Source organism: Chrysochloris asiatica, unplaced genomic scaffold, assembly GCF_000296735.1.
Source record: "Chrysochloris asiatica unplaced genomic scaffold, ChrAsi1.0 scaffold00119, whole genome shotgun sequence".
Classification (NCBI taxonomy): Eukaryota; Metazoa; Chordata; class Mammalia; order Afrosoricida; family Chrysochloridae; genus Chrysochloris; species Chrysochloris asiatica.
The window spans coordinates 3,921,623-3,939,613 of NW_006408637.1; the positions used below are offsets into that span (position 1 = coordinate 3,921,623).

Consider the following 17,991-nt stretch of genomic DNA (forward strand, 5'->3'; position numbering starts at 1 on the left):
GGAAGTAAATTGCCAGACCTTTCTTCTGAGGTGTCTCTGGGTAGACTAGAATCTCTAAACTTTTCTTTAACAGTTGAGCATGTTAAGTGTTGGTTCTACCCAGGGACTTTTTGAAATGACAAGTCCAGGCCACTTCCACTTATTTCCAAGAGCAGTAGCCATGTGTGTAGGAACATACTAGCACTGGGTTCCAAGAACCCTGTTTTCCTCTTCCTCTTTTGTGATCTTAAGATAATCACAGAACCTTTAGCAATCACTCACTTCAATTGTAATAAAATTTAGATTGGACCAGATAAACACTGTGCTATGTCTATATATAAAAGTTCAAAAATAATAAAATAAAAATTTTCAGGAACACACTTTTCATTCATTGAGTTCTGAGTTTCCTCTGTACTGTACCTCTGTGGTCATTTAAGTATTTTGAAAATTACATTTTAAAATCAGTGTCATCTGATATGCATGAGTCCATGTTACAGAAATTGGTATCATTTCTGGTTTCGTTTCAGATTGTTTCTCAAGGTATTCCCATGAGGGCAAGAATGATTCATTCCCTTTCAGGGAAAAAAACTGCAATTCCCTATGGAACAAAGTCTCAGGTAAGTTTCCCCTAGTGTTAACTTGTTTTCTTATAGGTTATACAAAAGTCTAATGTCTAAAACTTGACACTTGCTTGTTAGCTCTTGCAGTCTCCTCTAGCCTGATTTTTCACATTGCTTATCTTAGTCTGTTGCTGTTGCTGTTAACTGTGATTGAGTCAGTTATGACTCATAGTCACCCCGTAGAGCTTCCGAACCACTGACATTGCAGTTAGCAGTCCAGATTCTAGGAATAGATATATTGGTGTCATTGTTAGGTGCCATCGAGTCCGTTCTGAATCATATGCCCAAAGTATATGCAACAAAGTCTGGCCAAACTTTTTTAAGGCGCATTCTGACTGGACTTCTTCCAACATAGATTTTTTGTTCATTCTTCTGGAAGTCCATGGTACATTCAGTTTTTCTTTGCCAATACCATAATTAAAAAGCATCAATTCTTCTTCAGTCTTCTTTATTCATTCTCAGGAATAGATATGCTAGCTAACCAGTTAGTTCATCATGTTGTTGTTGTTAATGTACTGTCAAGCTGGTTCCGACTCGTAGTGACCCTGTATGGGGTTTCTGAGGCATTTGAAAATATTTACTGAAACAGAAAGCCTCATCTTTCTTCTGTGGAGTGGCTAATGGACTCGAACCACCAGCATTGTGGTTTGCAGTCCCATGCTTATCCTACAGAGTCACTGCACGCCAATTACTTCATAGGCAGTGTTTAAGACAGAGCTCAGCCCATACTAAACATTCAGCAAGTTAACCATTGTGGTTTGCTGTTTGTTGCTATTGAGATTTATAGCCTGAGAAACCCTAAGGAGTACTTGGAATTGACTCAGTGCCAAGTGGGATGATTTCCTATGGTTTGCACTGTTAAGCTTGCCTCTGTGCTTTGCAGTGCTGACTCTCTGTGTGTGTAGCCCATTTCCTTCCAACTTTTCTCAATTACAGAAGATTATCAGATACTTGCTGTCAAGTTTAAGGTATAATATTCAAGAAGAACTTGAGAGGGTTTTATGATGTTGTTGCCCTGCCCTAACTCTCTTGCTTAAAATGTGCTTCTAATAGAATTATAGAATAAACCAGAAATGAACTCTAGTGTCCCAAATCTGCTTATAATAAACCAGAAACTCAGTATTGTATAGCATTTCTAAAGTTACTGATTCCACATGATAATTTAGAGTTTACAAAAAACAAACAAATATGAAAATAAACTTATTTTTGTGCTTTTTTCAGAACTGAGTAACGTATGAAATGTTATGTACTTAACGATTTCTGAGTTTCTTGCCTTGAGAGACAATGAGTGTAGCAAATATTTATCAATAAGACAGAGGAAAAACAAACAAACAAACAAACAAAACACTTTATTTTTATCCAGCAACCAAAACTAGTACCATTAATTCCAACCCAAGGTGATTCCATATGTGTCAGAGTATACTTGTGCTCCATAGGGTTTTGAGTGGCTGGTTTTCTTTTTTTTGGGGGGGAACTAGATCCCCAAATATTTCTTCCCAGATGCCTTTAGGTACACCTGAACCTCCAAACTTTAGGTCAATGAATACATTAATGTTTGTACCTCCCAAGGACTCCTTAGCTATAAAGCCTCATTCTGTGAGGGTGAGTAAAAAATTATCTGCACTGTGGCTATAGGATTTATTTTAATCAACTTTTAGAAAAGACAAATATACCACTTTTTGACATATGAGATTCCTATTCTTCTGTGTCTCTGACTCTCCACAGAGTTCCCATTGCCATCAGAAAAGCAGTGCTCAGACTCATCTGGGAATCCACTAAAATGTGGTGTGTTCAGTAGGGCTGGACTGAGGTTGGGCTTGTGCATTCTAATTATGTTCCCAGGAAGTATGCCTGTAGCTGGTCCCTGGACGATACTTTGAGTAGCAAGGAGTTAAAATAGATATCCTCATAAAACAAGATCTTTGTGAATCTTATAATGAGAAAAAGTGGTTAAGGAGAAAAATGTCCAAACAACTAAAGGCTGTGATACATATGTGGAAGGGGTGATCAAAATTCAAAATTTTCTATTTAATGACTTCTTAAAAATAACTACCTGATATTTTGGCATTACAAAAACATAGATACAACATCTTAATGCATGAGCTTTGTTGTTGTTGTTAAGTGCTGTTGAGTTGATTCTGACCCATAGCAACCTTGGACAGGGTTTCTGAGGCTGTAAATCTTTACGGGAGCAGAAAGCCTTGTCTTTCTCCCACGGAGGAGCTGGTAGTTTCGAACTGTTGACCTTGTGGTTCACAGCCCGATTCGTAACCACTATGCTACCACTATGCATAAGGGTAGCAAGGGAAAATTGGGGAGGAAAGGTTACTGAGCCACCCTTAGGCAGACAACTTCAAATAATTATGTTGTTGTTGTTGTTGTTGTTAAGTGCTGTGGAGTCGGTTCACACCTCATAGTGACCCTGCACAGGGTTTCCGAGGCTGTAAATCTTTACGGGAGCAGAAAGCCTCATCTTTCTCCTGTGGAACCACTGGTAGTTTCAAACTGCTGACATTGCGGTTCGCAGCCCGGTTCATAACCACTATGCTACCAGAGCTCCTTTCTTCTAGTTATTCCCTAAATTGAGGTCTTTGTGGGAAATTGGGAGGTATAGCCTAGTTATATGTATTTCTTTTACTTAATTGAGAATGACTTGTAATACTCATCCCACCTTTCTCTTGAATTAACATGGAATGTAGTTGGGTTAAGGAAGGCCAATTAATCACACCCATCTTCGCTCCCTGGAAACTGTATACAGTGTCGCTAAGGATTGGAATCGACTTGACAGCATTTAACAACAACAAATCTTCTCTCCAGAAATGTAACTAACAAAGTATAACTAGACAAAGGGATAATTTTAGGTTCAAAATATCAGAAGAGCAAGATGAGGAGACTGACTTGGACCCAGGACCTAAACGGGCTACCGTACTTACCGCCACTACCAGGAAAAAGAAAAAGATACAGAGTGAGGGGGATGGGAATGGGCACCAGCGTCATCACCAGTAATTTCCCAAGAGAATGTTAGTGTCGGTGGGAGTTCCCATTTTGGGGTCTTCAATATTTTAAAAGAATTAGGAAATGGTTCCTTCCCACCAATCCTGCCATTTTTCATCCTTAAGAACTGAGCTCATGATAAATTCACAGCTTGATTCTTTCTTTAGTGTGCATCATTCCTTTTACAACTCAGTGAAAAATGGGGCCCCTGTGCCCCTTAAGATTGACATGAAGCTTCGAACCTTTTGATTCCATTTCTGGTGAGAGCCTAAACTGTCCTTGTGACCCCAGGATTTCTATACATTATCAGAGAGTTTACCTTCTCATGGTCTCCACTGCCCCTTGGCTATCCACTCTCACAATTTGTTGTTGTTGCTAAGTGCCGTTGAGTCAGTTCCAACTCATAGCAACCCTGTATAGGGTTTCTGAGGAGAGGCTGGTGAGTTAAACTGTTGACATGGTACTGGCTTTATCCCACACTGATCCAAACCTGAAATTCATCCATTTAACTCCTTCCACCAGTTTCTACAAATGCCACCCATTCAAAAGATGCATGAATACACGAAAGACCTAGAGAGATCACATCGCACACAGCACACTAAACAATTTAAAATCCTTACTATGCAATTTGACCTCCAAAATTCTTCTTAGTACATCTCCTGACCTTCCGCTTTCAAATGCTTTCTTCTTGTTCTTTGTTCTCTCATCGGTGTCTAGACTCTGCTTGCCTGCTGCTTCTTCTTTCTCCCTCCCAAACTCTCCTAATAACTATCAAGGTGCTCCCCAATATGCAAAACAGTTCTCTAAGCTCCACAGCAGTTCCTACTCCTAATGCCTTATGCCCCAAATTTCACAAGACACTCCAGTGAAGACTAATGAGTGTTCCATTTACTGGGAAACCTTGACATTCGAAGGCATTTGGGCTTATAGAAAGTAAATAATTTTTTCTAATACATTTGGAAAAGTCAGAACTGTAACTATTGTCTTACAAATATTCAAAGGAGATTATCCAACCTTCTGTAGCTTGTATTCGTCTTTATCCAAAGAGTCACTTTCTAGCTCTTGGTCTATTTGTTCTTATTTTGATTCTGATTCATACCTCATAAAATGATTTATTCTATTGTATGAAGTAGTAGAGAAAAAAGACCTGATGGGCTAACTCTAAGTTTTGGTTATAAGACAAAGATAGAAACTCCTTGGTGTCCCTGCCATATCTGAGTACTGAACCAGGATATATTCCCCCATAAATGAGTCTTAATGCTTTGAATGTTTATTAGAATGCTTTGCGCAAGTTTGATTTTCATTAAGATGCTGTGATTAGTAATGTTTGTTGTTGTTATGTGCCATCGAGTCAATTCCGACCCATAGCGACCCTATATAGGGTTTCCAAGGAGCAGCTGATGAGCTTGAACCGCCAACCTTGCAGTTCCATAGACTTTGCAGTCTGGCGCATTAACCCACAGCACCGCACCAGTATTAGTAATGTAGATGACTAGAAAACAGAGCTATGAGGCAGCATGTTAATTTTAATTTACAAAAAACACAGGGACCTTTTCAGTCATTGTCATTGGAGCAAGACCGTGTTATTTTTATACCAAGTATAGATTTAGTTGTTATTTCAAATCTTCAACTTTTGTATGCATTGAAGTCACAAACTGGCATCTTTAAGTTAAATATTGTAATGTTCTATGATTTGGAAAGGAGTTCTGGTGTGGTACTGTAGATTAAGTACTTGGCTGCAAGGTCGGTTTGAACCATAAGTCAGCAATTCAAACCCATGAGCCACTCCTTGGAAACCCTACACAGATCACTATGAGTCAGAACCAATTTGACAGAACTTAACAACAACAACAACATAATTTGGAAAATGAATGTGCTTACCTTTTTTAAGTGACTTTCTCACCGCTCATCGGCTGCTTTGTTGTACTGTGGGTGCTTGCATGTTGCTGTGATGCTGGAAGCTCTGCCTCCAGTTTCCAATTACCAGCAGGCCCTCCATGGTGGATAAATTTCAACACACCTTCCAGACTAAGACAAACTCGGATGAAAGGTCTAGTGATCAATTTTTGAAAATGAGTCAATGAAAACATTAAGGATTCGCAACAGAATATTATCTGATATAGTGCTGGAAGAGGAATGCCTAGGTTGGAAGGAATTCAAAATACACAATGGACCACAACCATAGATTCAAGGATGCCAATGATCATGAAGATGGCATAAGACTTTAAGACTCAGAGCATTTTATATTATGCACAGGGTTGCCATGAGTCAGAGTTGACATGATGACAACTAACAATTGGGCCTTAGCCATGTTTGTGGAATCCTGGTCTGGTGCTATAGGATAAGCACTGTACTGTTAACCACAAAGTTAGTGGTTTAAACCTCCCAGTCACTCCACAGGAGAAAAATGAAGTTTTCTGCTCCTGTAAAGATTTATAGCCTTGGAAACCTATACAGGCTCTCTGTAAGTCGGAACCAACTCTATAGCACTTAACAACAATAATGACAGGCATGTTTGCTTTTGTGGACTCCTTTGGCTATAAAAAAAAAATTAATTAGATTTTATGACTGTGTGGTGTAAAGATGGATACAATCAAGTCCGTATTCATTATTATTATAATATCCATTTTTTCTTTGAATTTAAATTGATTAAAATACCTTTGTGGACCCCTAAAAATATTGTTGGCTCTAGACATTGTATCTATTGGGCCTAAAGCAAAATTTACCAAGCCTAAAGGCCCTATTGGGAGTATGGTGTCTCCATATGATAAGCACTGGACTGCGAACCAAAAGTCCTTGGTTTGAGCCCACCGGCTCCCACAAAGATTTAAAGCCTCAGAAACCCTATACAGGGTTGCTATGAGTCGGAACTGATTCGATGGCACTTAACAACAACAAAAGGCCCTACTGGACCCAAAGCAAACATTAACATTAATTGTCTAAATAAAAAAAGAGCTTTGATGATTGTTCTATAAGGTCAGACTAACCAACAACATAGGTCCTAACCAGGTTGATCCTATTAACAACTCCTATTTCTACCACTACAACCACCCAACACAGTTTTTATATGGAAATGAAGTCCTTCAATGCAGCCCACTTGGGAAAGAGTATATTTATTTTAGTGATTGTAGGGACCAGCCCTGCATGAACCGGGATTCAAGGAGACGGATTTGAGGATTAATGTGACAGGAGACTCAAGCTGGTCAGCCGAAAGTGCTTTAATGTCTTACAGATTCAGTTTAAATACATATTTCTTAGGGATGAAGGAGAGGGAAAATCATACACCTTTAATTAAATGATTCACAAGACCTTTGCTAGATCGCAATACCAGGGACATCATTCAGTGAGAATAATATGTTGGAAATCAGTACGCGTAAAGATTGGTTTCATTGGTAGGGAACACAATTTCCAGGATAATTATAAAGATACGGATCAAGAGCTACATACTACAATAGTCACATCCTTCAGAGTAATTTTCTTAACTAACTTGTTTTTCTACTATACAGGTCCGTGTGGTCTTGGCCCATTGCCAATGGCTAGCAAGGTCTTCCTTGTAGCTCTCTCCAAAGTCTTCCTTGGTTTAGAGAGCTACCGCCGGGTGGGCTTCACAAACTTCCCTTAACTCCTACAAGTGATGCTGTCATTATGGAGATTTTCCTTTGCTTGGATGCCTTAGATTAGGAATATGAGATTTATGATTTGGTGCTAATGACGAAAGTCCTATCTTAGTAAGAATAATATTTTTACTATAAAAGTAAGATTTGGTTTTTATAAACTTTGAGAAATCTAAGTTTAAAATTGAGCATTGTATTATAAGTGTCTGGGTAAAGTGTTGAAAAACATAGAAAAAATAACCATTTATCTAAATTATTATAAAACAAATCTTACAACTTTCTGCTAATTAATAAATTTGTACTATTGCTGAATGAATAACTTAGAACCGTCGGTGCTCGTTGTTTGGAATAAACAATATCTTTTTCTTGCAGCATATTCTTTCTATAAGCAGAGAAAGTCTAAACAAGAATCTATTAACTGGTAAGTCCAGGGCTTTAAATTATCAGTTGCCATTTTGAGTAAGCATAGGAGACTAATCTTGTCACAAGATTTATTGGGATTTATCTACTATTCCTTTTTATAGAATGAAGAATAAGAATTGTTGTTAAGTGCTGTTGAGAAAGTTAGACTCATAGAGACCCTGTATGAGGTTTTCGAGGTGCAGCTGGTAAGCTTGAACTGGCAACCTTGCGGTTCAAACCAACCTTGCAGTCCAGCACATTAACCCACAGCACCACATCAGGACTCCAAGAATAAGAATAAGACTATGCAAATTACAAAGTCCTTTTAGAAAACTAGTTCTGATACACCTTGTGGCATTTCTTTTTCTTAATAATTATCTAAATAAAAATCATTTGTTCTACACATATTGAATTCCTATTTTTTTCTAAGCACCGGGATGAATACGTAATTGTTTCCCTGTTGGAGAACTCACAGAAGTATAGTGGAACAGCATATACCTCTCAAATAATTAAGTGACAGGATTAAATCTGCACTATAGAAAAATGAGAAGTTGCAGCATGGAGGCTGATTGTTGTTTTAGGGAGTCCTGGTGTGTGCTATAGGATAGGCATTGGATTACAAGATCAGTTTGAACTGCAAGTTTGGGAGTTCAAACTCACCAGTCGCTCCTTGGAAACCCTTACAAGGTCTCTATGGGTCGGAACTAACTAGATAGACTACTCTTAACAACAACAACTGCACAGTGGAACAGAATGCAGCTCATTCCAGAGTCTGATTGGATGATGCAACCCAGGAACTGAACCTAGGTTTCCAACCTGATAGGCAAGGATCCTATGCCTCATTGTGGAGCCCAATGTTGTTGTTGTTAGATGCCATCAAGTCGGTACCGACTCATAGAGACCTTATGCACAGCAGAACAAAACACTGCCCAATCCTGGGCCAACCTCATAATTGTTGCCTTGCTTGAGCCCATTGATGCTACCCAATAGTAGGCTACAAATCACTAGGCTCTTGTCATAATCCCTGTGTGTAATCCTGAGGCTCTGAAATATAACTATGTGAATGGAGGAGAGAGTATAGATTCACGATACTTGTAGAAGGCCAAATGGATAGGCATATAGGTGGTTGGTATGGAGCACAGTTCTACTCTGACGTACAAGGAGGCACCATGAGTCTGAACTAACTAGGACACAACTGGTCTGGATAGTAGTTTGATAATTAAAGAAAGTATTAGATATACCTCTGAGGTTTCTAATTTGAATGACTAAAAAGGTGTGTAATCTTGGTATGGTGCTGTGGGATAATGCAGTGGACTGCAAGGTTAGTTTGATTCAAACTCACCAGCTGCTCCTTGGAAACCTTATACAGGATCACTATGAGTCAGAACTGACTCGACGGCTCTTAACAGCACAGCAAAAAGGCCTACCTGTTAATGGAAAAATCATAGGTTTTCAAATTAAATATGTAGCTTGGATAATCAATCTAATCACACCCCATGTGGTCCTTAGTAAATTTAAGCCTGTCATCGTAGCTTTTTAACTTCCTCAGAAGTTGTACTAAACAGATTCATTGCCAATGAAAGTATTTTGTATTAAGAATTCTTACTTTTTTTTTTTTTGAAACAGTTTTCTTGATGCAGTTCAGTAGCCTGAGATCCTTTGGAAAGCAAAGTTTCCACTTATTATCTTTTTTTTTTCTCCACCGCCCCCTACACAAAGTGAGTTTGCAGTATGTCTGTTGAACTGAATAAAATTGTATTGGGAGGAGTTTGATGGGGAAAGTCAGTATAGTTGATTCACTGGGGACTTAAGAAATAAGGTTATGATAATAATTATTAAAGCTCTGGTAGCGTAGTGGTTATGAATCAGGCTGCGAACCGCAAGGTCAGCAGTTAGAAACTACCAGCTGTTCCACGGAAGAAAGAAGAGGCAGTCTGCTCCCGTAAAGATTTACAGCCTCGGAAACTCTGTACAGGGTCGCTATGAGTCGGAACCGACTGCACGGCACATAACAACAACAACAATTATTATTAGTCCCATTCCTTTAGTTATATTTGTAAGATTGATTTTTGGATGGGTAGATGTATGGGAGCGGGCAAGTTTATTAGATGTTGATCTTAAGAAAACAAATGAACCACAAAACAACTTTTAAAGAAAAAACAATTTATTGTTGTTGGTTGCCTTCAAGTCAATTATGATTCATGCAAACCTGAAACAATCCCTTTACAACATCCTCTGAATTTATTAAGATTAAAAAAAGGTAACAAACATTCATCGAAGTCCCAGGCATGATGCTAAGTGCTTTGTATGCATTTTTAATAACCCTCCTAACAACTACATGAGGTGAAAATTACTTTGATCAATTTTACTGGTGATGAAATGGACACTTAGAGAGCTTAGGTCATATGTTTCTGTCGGGTGTTTTTCAGTCATGTTTCAACTCATGGTCAGCCATGTTTCAGAACAGCACTCTTCATAGGCTTTTCTTGCTCCAACCTTTACAAGAGCAGATTGGCAAGTCTTTTCCTACCGATAGGCTTGGTATGTTCAAATGGTCAACTTTTCGATTACCAGACAAGCACTTAACTGTTATGACACCAGTTCTCCTTATTCAGCATATAAAGTTCTTTATCCCATCATTCAACATCAAATATGTGACTTACCCATTCCATATGTCCAATCTATTTAAAATGTCCATTCCTCCTTCACTGAACAAACTCCCTTCTGAAAACTGTAATGAAATCAGTTCCTTGCATAAGCATTTCTCATAGGATTGCTTTATGGTTTACTAGTTTTGTAGAATGTTTTCATTCATTGAAAAGATTACTAACATTATGTTGTTGTTGTTAAGTGCCGTCGAGTCGGTTCTGACCCATAGCGACCCTGTACAGGGTTTCCGAGGGTGTAAATCCTTACGGGAGTAGAAAGCCTCATCTTTCTCCCGCAGAGCGGCTGGTAGTTTCGAACTGCTGACCTTAAGGTTCGCAGCCCGATTCGTAACCACTACGCTAAAGATTACTAACATTATACACAATATAAAAAATGGTTTGTATATATATATATATCTCGACAGCACTTAACAACAATATATATATATCTAGGGTATGTGATCAGTATGTGGTCAGAAATACAAGCCACATGTGGACTTTAAAATTTCATATCAGTCACATTAAGAAATAAAAAGAAACTGGAGTAAATAATGTTAATATATTTTATTTAACCCAATATATACAAAATATAAAAAATTTCAATGTTCAATCCGTTTGATAAAGTTACTCACACTACATTATCACACACACACACACACACACACAGTTGTTGTTAAGTGCTGTTGAGTTGGTTCTGACCCATAGTGATGCTGTATAGGGTTTTCGAAGAGCAGCTGGTGAGTTTGAACCACCAACTTTGTGGTTCAAACCAACCTTGCATCCCAGCACATTAATCTGCAGCACCACACCTAGATATATATATAGTTGTAGTTATGTGCAATAGCGTAGGTTCTGACTCATATAGTTACTTACCCTGTATAGGGTTTCTGAGGAGTGCATTTGAACTGCCAAGCTCCTGGGTCAAACTGACATATATGTATATATAGTGCACCCAGTGTGTACAATACATCTCAATTAAAACTAGCTGCATTTCAAGCACAAAAGAGGGTCAGATTATTCCATATTTTTCTAAAGAGACAAAATAGAATTATGTTGAATCATATTTTAATTATTCTTAATTGAGATTAAATTCACTAGATTCAAAATGATCTAATATCAATAATGTACATGCAAATTAACATGAATCTGAAGTCTAGAAAAGCTGCTAAAAGAAAGATATAAAGACAGGCATAATATGAGAAAGGGGTTTGGTTATGTATTTCCGATCACAAATAATGCCTTAAATTAGAGGCAACCTCTTCTTTTTCCTTCATTATTATGGTAAATATATAGATGACAAAACACTTATAATTTCAACAATCTTTACATGTACACTCATTGGCATTATGTTCATTATGTTCAACCATCACCTTTAGTCATTCTCAAATTATGCTGTTACCCTTAACATTAGCTCAGTGTCCTATAAGCACTGAATTCTCCTTTCACCTCCCACCTGCCTGCTCTGATAACCACTAATAAATTTTGGTCTCAGTATACTTAACTACACTAGGTAAGGTCAATGTGCTGCTTTCCCAGGGTGCCAATAATTACAGTGGTGTAAGAGTTTATATAATGAAATTAGTTCCCTTTTTTTTTTATTATTATTTCATTGAGAATAACTCATTTTTATGAATCTGTTTTGCTATCAAATTATACAGGAACTTTAGCAAATATTTGTCAAATTATCATGGTAACGAATTCATTTTTACATTGTGAATAGTAAATGCCCTGTATGGTACTATTCTCAAACATGACTAATATTTTCTATTTAAATTCAGTCAAATAAAATTAATCCACTTGTTTTCTTTCTTTCTTTGTTTCCTCAGCTGTTGAGAAATACCCTAATGTGAAGTTGCACTTTGGCCACAGGTTGTTGAAATGTAACCCTGAAGAAAGAATGATCACAGTGCTTGGGTAATTGCTGGGTCACGCTTTTAACTCAGAGGTAAAGGGTCGGAGTGGAAAACTGATCTGTAAACTTTGTTCTGTTGCTTTTTTGAAAGAGTTAAAGAATTACTAGAAAGGTAATTCCAATAGTTCTTCCTTTCAACGTATCTTACATTTCAAATGACCTTAGATACTTTCTGATTCCTGCTTAGTTAGCTTTCTAGAGTAGTCAACACTGCTGAACAGATTCTTTTTCAAACTCATTTCTCCCTTTAAATAATGTCACCCTCCATTGTCCTGCTTCTCCTCTCCTTTTTCTGGAGGTTGCTCTTCTGTTTCTCCTTGACTAGTTCTATTTCCTATAAATTTCCAGGTCTCAAAACCCACTCTTGGAATACATTATGGATTCATAGCTACGGAATCAACAACCATTTGTAAATTTACATCTCTAAAAGGAACCTCTCCAGCTGAGGTCTCTATCTCCATTCTCAGTCCTATGCCTAACCTTTCCTATTAAACATATTCACTAGTACACATAGTCATTGTCTTAAGTACATCTAAAGCCTTGATAATTCATTTCTCCCAAAACATGTCCTATTTCTGACTAACCTAGTTGTTGTTAGTTGCTTCAAGTTGCTGCTGACTCATGGCTTCCCTATGTAAAACAATGAAGTTGCCCAGTCCTATGTTATCTTCATGACTGTTAATATGTACATGTCCATTATTGTGGCCACTATGAATTTTGAGTACCTTCCAACCTATATTGGATAGTATTCTAGTGTGATGAATAGGATTGTCATTAACTGAGTTATGGAAGTAGATCACCAGGCCTATTTTCTTACTTTGTCTTAGTCTGGAATCTCCACTGAAATCAATCCACCAAGGGTGACTTTGCTTGTATTTGAACTAATGGTGGCATAGCTTCCAGTATTATACCAACATAAATGCCACCATAGCAAGGAAAAATACTATGGCTTTTGGACTTTCCTAGTATTGTTGTTGTTGTTGGGGGCCATCCAGTCCGGACTAACTCTTAGTGACCCTATTAACAACAGAATGAAACACTGTCCAGTCTTGTGCCAGCCTCACAATTGTTTCTGTGTGTGAGCCCATTGTTGTAGCCAGATGTCAATTCATCTCATCGAGGGTCTTCCTCTTTTTAGCTTACCCTCAGCTTTATCAAGCATGATGTCCTTTCTTCAAGGACTGGTCTCTCCTGACAACATGCCCAAAGTTTGTGAGACAAAGTCTCATCATCCTCGATTCTAAGAAGCTATACTTCGTCCAAGACTGATCATTCTTCTTGCAGTCCCTGGTATATTCAACACCATAATTCAAAGGCATCAATTCTGCTCTGGTCATCCTTATTGACTCTGACTTGGGTCAGGCGCACCGTAGTCCTCAAAGGGACGTCTTTGCTTTTTAGCACTTTAAAGCGATCTTTTACAACAGATTTGTCCAATGCAATATGTCATTTGATTTCTTGATTGCTGCTTACATGATTGTTGATTGTGGATTCAAGTAAAATGAAATCCTTGAGAGCTTCATTCTTTTCTCCATTTATCAAGATGTTGTATATCTGTCCAGTTTGAGGATTTTTGTTTTCCTTATGTTAATATATAATTTATACTGAAGACTGTAGTTTTAAATTTTCATCAGTAAATGTTTCAAATCCTCTTCACTTTCAGCAAGCAAGATTGTATCATTTGCTTATCATAGGTTGTTAATGAGTTTTCCTGCAATCCTAATGCTGTGTTCTTCTTCATATAGTCCAGCTTCTTAGATTATTTGCTCAGCATGTGATGTTATTATGAAGTGCCATTGAGTTGGCTCCAACTCATAGTGACCCTGTATAAGGTTCCCAAGGATCAGCTGGTGGGTTTGAACAGCTGACCTTTTGTTCCTGGTACAGTGTTGATCCTACAGTGCCATACCAGACTGTATGCCATACCATACATAAGTATGATGAGAGCATACACACATGACATATAACTTTCCTTATTTTAAACCATGTACATGGTATAGTCTTGTTTTGTTTAAATAACTGCTTCATATATGTACGTGTTCTCCATGAACACAATTAAGCATTCTAGAATTCTCATTCTTCACCATGTTATCCTTAATTTTTTTTATGATCCACAAAGTTGAATGCTTTTGCATAGTCAATGCAATGCTGAAAGCAGACACTTATCTATGCCAAGACATTTAGGAGGAGCTATCTGGCCAACAGACTAGAAGAGATTCATATTTGTGCCTAAACCAAAGAAACAGAATGTGAAATTATTAAACATCATTAGTATCACATGCAATAAATATTTTCTGAAGACAACTTAAAAATAGTGGTTGCAGTACATTGACCAGTGTCTTAGTCTGGGGTTTCCAGTGAAACATATTACCTCTATTCACCCATGTATATATATAAAGAGACTTCTATGTGGTTCTGTGGATCAGCACTGAACTGAGAATCACAAAGGCAGCAGTTCAAACCCATCAGCTGCTCCTCAGAGACCCTATACAGGGTTGCTATGAGTCAGAACCAACTCAACAGCACTTAACAGCAATATAAAGAGAAGTTTAATCAAGGAAATGACTTACAATGTAGAGTTCCAGATCCCTGGCAGAAGAGAGCCTTTTCCACATATCCGTTATATTGGGATCAAGCCAAACTCCCAAGGCAACATCCAATCAATTGATTGGCTGCTCACAGCCAATAATCATAGAATTAACTATACCTGTATTAAGTATCATCACCATGGAAATAAGCACATTTCAACTGCTTTGTTGTTGTTGAGTGCTGTTAAGTCAGTTCTAACCCATAGCAACCCTGTATAGGGTTTCTGAGGAGTGGCTGGTGATCTTGAATCACCAACTTTGTGGTTCAAACTGATCTTGCAGTCCAGCACATTATATCACAGCACCACACCAGGACTGGAAATCTTGGCCTAGTCAAATTGACACAGAACCCTAACTATTACAAAAGGGAACTGTGAGAAATTCAAGCCAGATTCAGAAGAGGATGTGGAATGATGATCATCATTGCTGATGTCAGGTGGATCTTGAATGAAAGCAGAGAATATCAGAAAGATGTTTACTTACAAATGATCTTCAGCAAAATTTTATTTGTATGTGATTTTAATTACATTGCTTGATGACTTTCTTATTCTCTTGGTCACCTTCTTTGGAATGGACACAAATGTGGATCTCTTCCAGTTGATTGTCTTTTAAACTTATGACATAGATGAATGAGTGCTTCTAGTGTTGCATTTATTTGTTGAAGTATCTCAATGGGTATTCCATTCATTCCTGGAGTTTTTTGTTTTGTTTTGCCAATGCCTTCTGTGTAATTTCAGTTCAGTACTATCAGTTTTTGATCATATGGATTTCCTGAAGTGGTTCAACATCAACCAGTTCTTTTTGGAGCAGTGACTTCCATCTTTGGATGCATCTTATGTCTTTCAATATTTTGCCCATATAATGCTTCAATATTATAACTTGAGACTTACATATTTATATATATTTTTTGGTTCTTTCAGGTTCATTACTTTTCTCTTTTTTTGGCTTTAACAGACAGAAATGTATTTTCTCACAGTTTAGGAAGCTGGAAGTCCAAATTCAGAGTGCCAGCTCTCAGGGAAGATCCTTGCAGCATTGGTAGGTGCGGTGTTCTTTAGAGATCTCCATCTGTCTTGGCTTCAATCTTCCCTGGATCTGGGAGCTTCCCAGTGCAGAGGCCCAGGTCCAGAGGACACGCTCCACTCCCGGCTCTCTGTTGCAGTGGTAGCAGGTCCCTCTGTCTCTCCTTAACATGGAAGTGAGGGTATACAACACAGGGTCATGGCATCAGCTCACACCATTGGAATGACAGCATCACATGAGGTCTTATCTGGAGGGGATCATCTTAACTACTAAACTGCTGAGAGTTCTGGACCTGCCAGCTTGACTCAGAACCTTAGCTGGCACGTCTGGTGATCTGCTGCCTCCAAAAATCAACCATGGCAAGCCCTGTGGTACACAGGGGACACCGTAAGTGAGTCAACTCAAGGGCAATTGAAGAATTTGAAAGAATTGCTGTAATTCTTTGTTTGTTTGTTTGACTTTTTATTATGAATTGATTGAAAGTTTGCAGAACAGGTCATCAGTTTTATATCCAACAAATCGTATACTTTGCTTCATTCCAATAATTGAAGGCCCCTCCATGTACCAGCAGTGAACAGTATTTACCTCTAGTCACTGTTAGTCTGATATTCCTCCTTGTGTCTCCCCCAACCTTCAACTTTCCTCCAATAACCTCCCTCTTGTTGTATCCTACCTGCTCTGCCACCCATGTTAACATGTGTCTACCCTCTAGCCCATGAATAATTTCCCTCTCCCACCCCATAACCATCTTTATTGTTAAATCATAGCAACTCATAGCGACCCTTTAAACAACAGAATGAAACATGCTTGGTCCTGCGACAACCTCACAGTCATTATTACATATGAGCCTATTGCTGCTGCCACTGTGCCAATCCATCTTATTGGGGGTCTTCCTCTTTTTCTCCGACCCTCCATTTTACCAAACACGATGTCCTTCTCCAGGGACTGGTCCCTCCTGACAATATGTCCGAAGTATGAGAGACGAAGTCTGGACATCCTGGTCTCCAAGGAGCACTCTGGCTGCACTTCTTCCAACTCAGATCTCTTTGTTCTTTTGACAGTCTATGGTACTTTCAGTATTCTCCTCCAACACCATAACTCACATGCATCAGTTCTTCTATGGCCTTTCTTATTCAATGTCCAAATTTCACATGCATATGAGGTTGTTGAAAATACCATGGCTTGGATCAGGCATAACTTAGTCCTCAAACTGATGGCTTTACTCTTGAACACTTTCAAGAGGTCTTGTGCAGCAGATTTGTCTAATGCAATACATTGTTTGATTTCTCGACTGCTGCTTTCATCAACAGTCTTGATGGTTGATCTGAGCAAAATGAAATCTTTGACAACTTCAGTCTTTTCTCCTTTTATATGGATGCCATTTATTGGTCCACTGGCAAGGACTTTTGTTTTCTTTACATTGAAAATGTTTATTGTATTTTTAATTTTTTTATTGTGAATTGAGCAAAGGTTTATAGAGCAGATCATCAGTTTTACATTCAACAAATCATGTACTTTGCTTCATTACATGGTTGCAATCCCCTGCATGTACCATCAGTGAACAGTATTTATCTCTATTCACTTTAACTCTTGCATTCTTCCCTGTTTCTCCCACTACCTTCATTTTTCTTCTGCCAACCTCCTCCTTGTTGTAAACTGCCTGCCATGTCACCCATGTTAACATGTGTTTACGCTCTAGCCCATAAATAATTTCCCCTCTCCCTTCCCCCTGCTCCTGTAACTATCATAGACTGTTTGTTTCATCAAGAAAAACTTTTCTTAACTTTTTACAACATTGGACTCATATAGTATTTGTCCTTTTATGATTAACAAATTTCATTTGGCATGGACTCCAATGTGGTACTGTGGGTTAATGCACTGCCTGCAAGGTAGGTTTGAACCACAAGTTCAGTGGTTCAAGCTCACCAGCCGCTCCTTGGAAACCCTATACAGGGTCGCTATGGGTTGGAACCAACTCGACAGCACTTAAGAACAACAACAACAATATCATGCAGGTTCATCCATGTTGTGAGGTGTTTTGCAGATTCAGTGTTATTCTTCAGTGTTGTGTGGTATTCCTTTGTGTATATGTACCAAAGTTTGTTTACCTGTTCTTCTGTTGATGGGTACTAGACTGTCTGCATCATTTTTATGTGTCTCTTGTAGACAGCATATTAAAGGATCCTGTTTTCTTATTCATTCTGCTCTCTG

The 17,991-nt window shown here is 38.3% G+C and overlaps 1 protein-coding gene across 1 annotated transcript in view; it reads left to right on the forward strand.

The window, feature by feature from the left end:
* The window catches only part of KMO (kynurenine 3-monooxygenase (kynurenine 3-hydroxylase)), a 170,067-nt gene that overhangs the window by 86,214 nt on the left and 65,862 nt on the right, over positions 1-17,991 (forward strand). Inside the window, exons 5-7 of the mRNA XM_006868580.1 lie at positions 507-596; positions 7,580-7,628; positions 12,084-12,171. Of these exons, the coding sequence (XP_006868642.1) occupies positions 507-596; positions 7,580-7,628; positions 12,084-12,171 (227 nt within the window). The remainder of the gene's footprint in view (positions 1-506; positions 597-7,579; positions 7,629-12,083; positions 12,172-17,991) is intronic.